We start from the raw sequence: 9,190 nt of genomic DNA on the forward strand, positions 1-9,190 counted from the left end.
CTCTCTCTCTCTCTCTCTCTCTCTCTCTCTCTCTCTCTCTCTCTCTACGCGCGCTCTCTCTCTCTCTCTCTCTATAGCGCGCACGCTCTATCTCTCTCTCTCTCTCTCTCTAGTGCGAGCGCTCTCTCTTTCTCTCTTCCTTACTTTATATATCTTATATTATATTGTATTACTTATATTATCTCGCTTCCCCTGTCTCCCTTCCTTCCTTCCCCTCTGTCTCTCACGAGCGCGCGCGTTCTCCAGCTCTCTGGACTCCGTGCCAAGCGATAGCTTTAGGAGTCCCAACACGGGCCTGTGCCTTCCCAACGGCAGAGCGGGGCTGCTCTTCACCGATGACGTGTAGTCGTGGTGCGGATGCTTCGTGTTAAATATCATATGTTATACACACGCATAGTAGCTGTATCGTGGATCGTGGACGCGAAAAAATTCTGGCAAAAAGACGGACAGACATCTAGCGTTAATCTACTGTACTATTATTGCGACACATGTACACACACACACACATGCGCGAACATTAGTTCTGTGATGTTTTGTAGAAATTATTCAATTAAAATACAGATTATCGATCATTTCCCCACGGGCGTAAACTAGGGCAGCGAGAGAGGATGCTCAGATAAACATAGTCCTGAGACGGAAGACTGCGCATCTGTATTTGTCCTGCCTGGAATCTTAGTGGCGGGGTTACCGCCGCGATCATTATATTTTATTATATTATAATATATTATATTTTATTGCACGCACAAACTTTTCCACTGCTAAGTAATGAAGGTAATGGTATATGCGCATATTTGACATACACATTGAGGATTACTGTCAAATACAATGATAAACGTTGGTGTTTGTATTTCATACGAATCCAGCTACGACCACTGCGCATGCGTAGCGAGTATCAGCACACATCAATGCCAAGTTAATACTAAATAATCGTGATGCGTAGGGAAAACAAACAAACCCAAAGTCGTTGTTATTATTCTCACAGCAGGTGTATATTTCACATTTCCAGCATATTTACATTATCGAACACGATGCGTTATTAACGGTCATCGATAAACGACAGACGCAAACAAACAAACAAACAAACAAACAAACACACACAGACAAACAAACAAACACACACAGAGAGAGACACACAGATACAGACAGTCATACAGACACATACAAACACACGCAAGCACACGCACGCAAGCATGCACGCACGCACGAACGCACGAAAACACACACACGCACGCACGCACGCACGCACGCACGCACACGCACGCACGCACGCACGCACACACACACACACATTAATAAGCATTGTGCAGAGTGCACGTATTCCAGCAAGAATGCGACCAACCGAACTCAGTAAGCGCTGCATTGCGATGTATTAGAATTCGTGATAGTAATTAACATTTACATACTTGTTCCGGATTAATATTAATAACGCGCCATATAATATTTATCGGTATTATATATATATATATATATAATAGTGGTATTTTTAATACACATTTCTATTCCATTTCTTAAAACAAGCGTTTTGTTGATTCCACATTTTATGTTGAACAAAAACAATATATATATATATATATATATATATTATTATATAACGGCTACTTATAAGTAGCTAGCAAGTGTCTTTGTCTTTCCTATGTCGCTTTCTTCCTTATATCTTCTTGAGCTTTGTAGTATTTTTTAATCCACCCCTCATCTACGTTTTGGCCTTACTAGTGCTAACAAAAACACTAACCAATGGCGTGCCACTTATATTATATAATATATAGATATAATATATATAGAAGTAAAATATATAGTATAATAAATATATAATATATATATATATATAAGTATTAGAGGTTTATCAACAATAAATTGATTCATTTGATTATTATCGTCATCTGGCCCCGGTAGTATGGTTTATAGCTAATGTGTACTTTAAGTGGTATCGGTACTGGTAAGTTAATAAATTCGCCTTCTCAGCGATCGTTGGGGGACATCAAACCTGCGGGTTCATTCATGCCGACATTCAAAATTTGCTATCAATGCAAATAGGTAGGTACATAAAGTATACCATGCACATACATTTAGCCATCCCCTCTTCAAATACAGAAGGAGGAAGTATAAGAACAGGATAAAAAAGTGAGTGACCTGTTTCATTAGCGTAGTAAAGCGTTCCCAAAAGACCGGCGGGGGAGAGAGAACAGTATTAACACGCCAACGGTTCAAATAATTATCTACAGAACAAGTTACGGCCAGACATCATTCTGTTTAACGAATCAGTCTCATCTCATAATGCATCTCTATGCTGCACACAGCACGTAGGCATTAAGTTTTGCCACAATATGACAGGTCCGTAATGTTTTAACCAATAACTGTCAAAAACACTAAAGCCATAACACCACAAAGCAGTTCTCGTTTACACGGTACTTTTAAAGAATCGCAGTTGAGCCGTCATCATATGCGACTATCAGCGCAGAACAATTCAACACGAGCCAAGCACCCGGATAATACTCGTACAACATCCCGCCAAAACAATAGCATTAATATAACGATATTCCCAGAATCAAATTATCCGATGTATAATCGCAATCGTCCCATCCAGATGTCATCTAGATGTCATAGAAATTTGATCCAGAACACTCACCTAGACAATATATGCGTACAAATCCGCCAAGTGCACATTATCATTTGGACAAGGAGGCAATATAACCGCCAGGAAAATATCAACGACCAAAAACACAACAAACTATATCCTCGTAACGACAATATCTACCCCAACAAGACGGCACTGCCTTGTGGTCAAAACAACGATTCCGCGAAGCAATACGATTTTTTACGGGTGGGCTAAGTACAAAATGTTACATAAAAAGAACAATAAATATAGTTTTACAACCCATTTGGCGGTTTGTCTATTTTACTTCGAATCGCGGGTCCCCGTTCTTCTATCACTGGTCTGTAAAAATGCGCATGCAAGCAAGTGGCGACGCAACGACTACAGGCCAAAGACTGTATAATGAATGCTAGTCCTAATCTTTCCACGTCATCTATGCAGCTAATCGTTATAAGCCTCTTTGACTACAACCTAACACCGTTGTAGATACCCGCGCGCAGTACGTGTGAATGGGATAACGTTTAGTGACTTAATTCGTCCATTCAGTTCTGTTTACTCGCAACTCATCCTCGTCATACAGTTTTAGCACGCTGGCTCATCCAGGCACGGTGCGCAGTTCAGTTATCCAGTCGCTCATGAGCTCATGAACGGGTGAGGTTTAGCTTAAGAGAAACAAAGCTGTTTGTTCGGCTGGTCGGATATGTAGCGGCGAATACTTTTTTTTTATCGAGACATCGATGGACTTGCAGCGGACGCCCACTAAGCGTGAATGTTGCGACCAATCATAAAGTTCTTCACGTTATAGTCAGCACAACAATCATGCACGCGTGCAAAGTCATGAAGCTGTTTCTGGGATTTACATGCATGATCCGAGGAGTATTGGCGGCCGCGCAGCGGAGGAAAAAAATTCCAAAACAGACAATAGTCATGAAATAGAAAGCAATCTGGGTGAATTGCCAGAATTTATACTAAGCAACGACTAAGTATACTTACGCTTATATACGAGTGAGGTCTTAACAGCTAAAATAAAAAAATGTTTAGCGTAGCTGTTCGCCTTCCCAGGCCGGCAAGAGATGTGCCAACTCAATCTGTGTAACGATAGTAAATTGTTTACTAGTTTACTTTCCATTATTATGATCTATAAAACCAGTGAAAAGCTTGAGCGACAAATCGTGATGAACCGTGTCGCACGGTGTCAGAACGGACTGATGGAGACCGTGATTAGTTTATTAATATTTTATCGAAAGCCTCGCAGCGTCTTCGAAACGCACAGTGACAAACCAACTCAAGCCCCGTCTAGCGAGTTGGGCGGGCCACCCTAATCGGCCTCAAATACCTGGGGAATATAGCGAGCAGAGACCGCTGTGCCGTGATCCAAATCGTGTGTAGTCCACCGCGTGTAAGTACCGGAACAACCAGAAGCACCCGCTGTATAGTGCACTCCATTGACCGAGCAACCAGGAACCTTAAACCTTACCTAAACTTCCTTAACCCCGATATCTTTTGTCCCGGCGGAACACGTACCTTCAGGTTCGTGCGGCTGCTGGGCAGGACCGGTAGATCATAGTACGCAAGCTCGCATCGTATAGGTCATATAAGCTCGCAGCCAATCCATGATGAGTTTAAAAGGGCCAGCGCGCAGTTGATGGCCGGAGGTGCGAAGACACGAAGTTTAACAGCCGACCACCCAGCGTCGGGCGGAGCTCACCAAAAGTAGAACAAAACTGTAGAAGTGTGGAAAAGAGACGAGCGTGATCCGTCACAGTGGATCCGCACGTGGCGGATACGTCCAAGTGATTGACGTCAGTGGTGGATCGGGTTCGCTACATGTTTACAGCAGGCGGGCGCTGTAGTAGCGTCACCGACACAGCCTCAGCCGGACGGACGGAGGTCACCTTGCCTAGAGTACCTACAGTCGACTCCGCACCGTGCATCTGGTAAGAGCGGGAGGCGCACAGACACCAGTGTTTAGCGTTCGCTTAGATGCTTTTCTCAGCACGAAAGCAATCACGTCTTAGACGTTTTACGAGTTATACACCGTATAGGACCCTTTCTAACCAAGCAAAGCTTATTTTCATCGGCGCAGCGAATTCGCAGTAAGGGAAGATATTAGGGATGATGCGTTGTCGTTGTTGAATCATTAAGAGGAGGAGGGATAACGAACTTTTCATAATAATAAATAACGATTAAATGATAAAAATTACGAGTAGTTAGTTAAAGAAGCGATTATTATTAATTAGTAGACAGGTATGGGATCAACGATACGCGGTTCAAGATCAATCGTGATAAAGGTTTATGTAGAGTGAGTGATTAAAATTGTGACGGTGACGGGGTGTGGAAGACCGTGTGGTGACCAGCTATTGTGACGGTCGTGTGGGTGTGGTGTGTGGTTGTGCTGTGTGGTGTGGTGGTGTTGACCTCTATGTGTGACGGGTGTGTTGTGTGTGTGTGTTGTGTACCTACCTCTATGGTGTGACGGTGGGAGTGGTGGGGTGGGTGTTACCGTCCTATGTGTGACGGGTGTGTGGTGTGTGTGTGTGTGTGTGAAGCGGTGTGTTGTGTGTGTTTACTCTATTGGGTGACAGGGTGTGGGTGTGTGGGTGGTGTGTGTTACTCTATGTGTGACGGGTGTTGTGGTGTGTGGTGTGTTTGTGTTGTGTTGGGTGTGGTTGGTGTGTTACCGTCTATCTGTACGTGGTGTGTGTATTACCTAGGGACGGGTGTGTTGTGGTTACCGCTATGTGACGTGTGTGTGTGATGTATTCCCTCTATTGTTGGACGGGTGTGGTGTGTGTGGTACCTCTATGTGCTGACGGGTGTGTGGTGTGTGGTGTGTGTGGTGGTGTGTGTGCGTGTGTGTGTGTGTGGTGTGTGGTTTACCCTCTATGGGTGACGGGTGGTGTGTGTGTGAGTGTGTGTGTGTGTGTGTGTGTGTGGTGGTGTGTGTGTGTGTGTGTACCTCTATGTTGACGGGTGTGTGTGGTGGTGTGTGGTGGGTGTGTGTGTGGTGTGTGGTGTGGTTACCTCTATGTTTGAAGGTGTGTGTGGGTGTGTGGTGTGTGGTGACGTTTGTGTTGTGTGTGTGTTAGTAATGTGTTGGTGTGTTGTGTGTGTGTGTGTGTTGTGTTGTTGTGGTGTGTGTGTGTGTGTGTGTGTGTGGTTACCTCTAGGGTGACGGTGTGTGTGGTGTTACCTGCTATGTTGCTGGTGTGTGTGGGTGTTGTGGTGTGGTGTGTGTGGTGTTGGACCTCTCTATGTTGAACGGGTGTGTGTGTGTGTGACCTCAGTTGAACGGGTGTTGTGGGTTACTCTAATGTGTGACGTGTGTGGTGTGTGTGGTGTGTGTGTGTTGTGTGGTGTGGTGTTACCTCTATGTGTGACGGGTGTGTGTGTGGTACGCCTCTAGTGTGACGGTGTGTGTGGTGTGTGGTGGTGGTGGTGTGTGTGTGTGTGGTGTGTGTGTTGGTGTGTGGTGATCGTGTGTGGTGTGTTGTGTGATTGTGTTACCTCAATGTTGACGGCGTGTGGTGGTGTACCGGTCATGTGTGAACGGTGTGTGTGTGGTTACCTCTATGTGGACGGTGGTGTGTGTGTGTGTGTGGGGTGTGTGTGTCGTGTGTGTGTGTGGGTGTGTGTGTGGTGTGTGTAGTTAAACCTCCATGTGTACGGGTGTAGGTTGTGTTCCTCTATGTGTGGGGTGTGTGTGTGTGTGTGGTGTGTGTGTGGCGTGTGTGTGGTGGTGTTGTGGTGTGTGACTGTGTGTTTGTAGCGGTGTGTGTGTGTGGTGTGTGTGTGGATGTTACCTCTATGTGTGACGGTCCGGGTGTGCAGTCCCGCATCACTGCAGCTCGCACGCAAGGCCGCGGTCTATGCTGGCTCCACACTCAAGTGAACTCCTGTCTGTGCTTCATAGACACGTGCCTTCCGCATTCGTTCTCATCGCCCAAGCCACACGCCCTCCGAACACTGTACAGACAAGTTAAGAGGCAAAATAGCAGCTAAATTATACCACCTGGCAGAGAGGTAGGACGCGCAAAGTTAACGCGTAGCGTAAGGAACGGTAAGTGGAAGAACGTCATTATTAAACTATAGCCCAGCCGAAGAGATGCGCCCTGGCATGATAGAAAATCATTAGACTGTTTAATATTGAAGAAAAAAAATTGCACATGGCACGCGCGCAACAATCAAACACACATGGGTGCGCCACACACGCATGCAACGCATGCACGCGCACGTACACCATACATACACCACACGCGCGGCGCACGCCCACACACAGCGCACACACACACGCACGCACACACACACGCACGCGCGGGCGAGCGAACGCAGCTACGGCTACGCACACGACACACACGACCGACGCGCACACACACACACACACACACAACACAACACACACACACCACACGACACACACACACACACACACGGCACGCAGCACTACACACGCGAGCGAGCGAAGCACACACCACCCACACACGCACACACACAACGCACAACACACACACACACATCACACAACGGCCGGTGCACCACGAGCACACACCGCACGCACGCGGTGAGGTTGGGGCGAGCCACGCACGCACCACAACACACACAACACACATGCACACACACAGCACGGCAGCGTACCTCCTGACCACACGACGTGTACCACTCTGATCAGCACGCTGCCAGCAGGCACCGACGCCGCGCGGTGCGCGTCGCCCTCCCTCGACAGTGCTTCGATTTCAGAGACTTAGTTGTTGCTGCTGCCTCGACGGTGAAGGCAATGACATCTGCTCCTCCTGAACCCCAATCTCCCACAGCGTCAACTGCGTTCGACAGAACGCGTGAAATAACACACTGCCGAGCACACAGAGAGGTGTCTTGTCCTCGCGAACCCAATAAGCATAGTCACCGGAATACTATAAGCTACGCGACAAAAACTACTAAATAAACATTGCTGACCACCCGTGAGGGTTTGCGTGGCCAAGCATGATTATAGTACCCTACAGTAGCCCACGATTAAATCGATTAAATACTACTTAATTAACGTATCGATCTTACTTTTAAATTTATAACTCTACTATCTAATATTAACCATAATATAAGCTAGAAACAGTTAGTGCACCCTTCAATAATTGCTGAGGACCATCTCGATCAGAAATTCAAAGTTTTAAAAGTTCTTCAATTTAGATCCTTCCAAGTTCCGAGGTAAATTAAAATAGGGCCTCCTGGGATTTGTAGATCCCTTCAACAACATGATGACCCGTAAACCTGTATGACCTAATCTATCTTACAATTTCGACCCAATTTGACATGACACGTGCAATACCATCATACCAGCGGTCCCGTCCCCGCCGGGGGAGGGGCACTCTTCGAGGGAGAGAGGGGAAGGGGGACGTGCCGCTGGTACAGGGTATATTTTCCGAGCATATATGCGGACACAGGTAGTCGTAGGATACAACAACCCATCGAAGACGATATCGGAGCCGAATATGTGAAGCAAAAAAACAAATGGTCAATATCAGCCCGGAAGGCGAAGTAGTGTGACGCCAGTGAAAATAGTAAGGAAATAGATAGATAGTTATGCGGTACTACATTCTATGATTGGACCAATAAGCATATCTGTCCAATATCTGCCCATATAAAGTAAAACAATATTAGTCCAATATTGAGCGCAGGCGCGATATGGCCCATACTCTGCCTAAGGAGCAGAGGAGGACGGCATAACCGAAATGTGCCAATATCAACAGGGTATCACTTTTAAGTGCAGTAATATTGGGACAGGTGATATTAAGGGCGCAAAAGCGGTATTTGCGACAGGATCAAGGTTTTCAAAGGCCCGGAGGCACAGCCCATACTCTGTTCTGAGGCGAGTCCCCCACAACGCGTCCGGTTTGACGCTCCCCAAGCTGTTTCAAGGCGTAAAATCAACCGGGAGCAAATGCTAGCCAGTAACTGGCGCCCACACGGACAGGAGCCAACTCCCAGGAGATTGCCTTCCACCCGTAGATATCGTTATAATTATAACACATATATATCTACATATAGTACCTAAGTGTAATAAGTGTATAGTGTATATAAATCTATGACTCCACTCCATAAACAGGATTTGAAACCTCAACCACGTTGACCCTCAATTCCGAGCGAAGGTGCCGATGTACAGGGAATGGACTGCTAATAGCCATTGGGCTCTGCCCGCGTGGGTCGAATCCCATCCTCTCGCAGCATTTTACCCGTTACTCTTCCACGATTAATTTTTTAGGAAATCGTACAAAATACTTGCGCGTACCAAATGTATAATAGAAAACTCCTGTTTAGTGGCTATCACATATATAATATATATATTTTATATATTATATTATAGATATATTAATAATACGATACTCACGATCGCGCGTGTCTATATAGCGGGGAATTACAACTGAACCGTTACAATGCCGAGAAAATAGTTCACAGAAAAGGTCATTCCGTCAACGAAGTAGCTCTCGAGCAAAATATAAAAGCTTTAAGATTTACATTATCTAATGGCCTGCAGCTACGAAAGGTCGCGTAAATAACACCTGAGAAGTATGTCAGAACCCCAACGAACAACCTCCCAGACCTTTC

The 9,190-nt window shown here is 45.9% G+C and overlaps 1 protein-coding gene across 1 annotated transcript in view; it reads right to left on the reverse strand.

The window, feature by feature from the left end:
- Positions 1 to 227: 227 nt before the first annotated feature.
- LOC106818902 (thrombospondin type-1 domain-containing protein 4-like) overlaps positions 228 to 9,190 on the reverse strand; it is a gene marked incomplete at its 3' end in the record, with an annotated part of 49,895 nt that continues 40,932 nt past the window's right edge. The window contains exon 8 of the mRNA XM_014823571.1: positions 228 to 360. Coding sequence (XP_014679057.1) covers positions 228 to 360 — 133 coding nt within the window. The remainder of the gene's footprint in view (positions 361 to 9,190) is intronic.

This window comes from Priapulus caudatus, unplaced genomic scaffold (genome assembly GCF_000485595.1).
Source record: "Priapulus caudatus unplaced genomic scaffold, Priapulus_caudatus-5.0.1 Scaffold2633, whole genome shotgun sequence".
Lineage (NCBI taxonomy): Eukaryota > Metazoa > Priapulida > Priapulimorpha > Priapulimorphida > Priapulidae > Priapulus > Priapulus caudatus.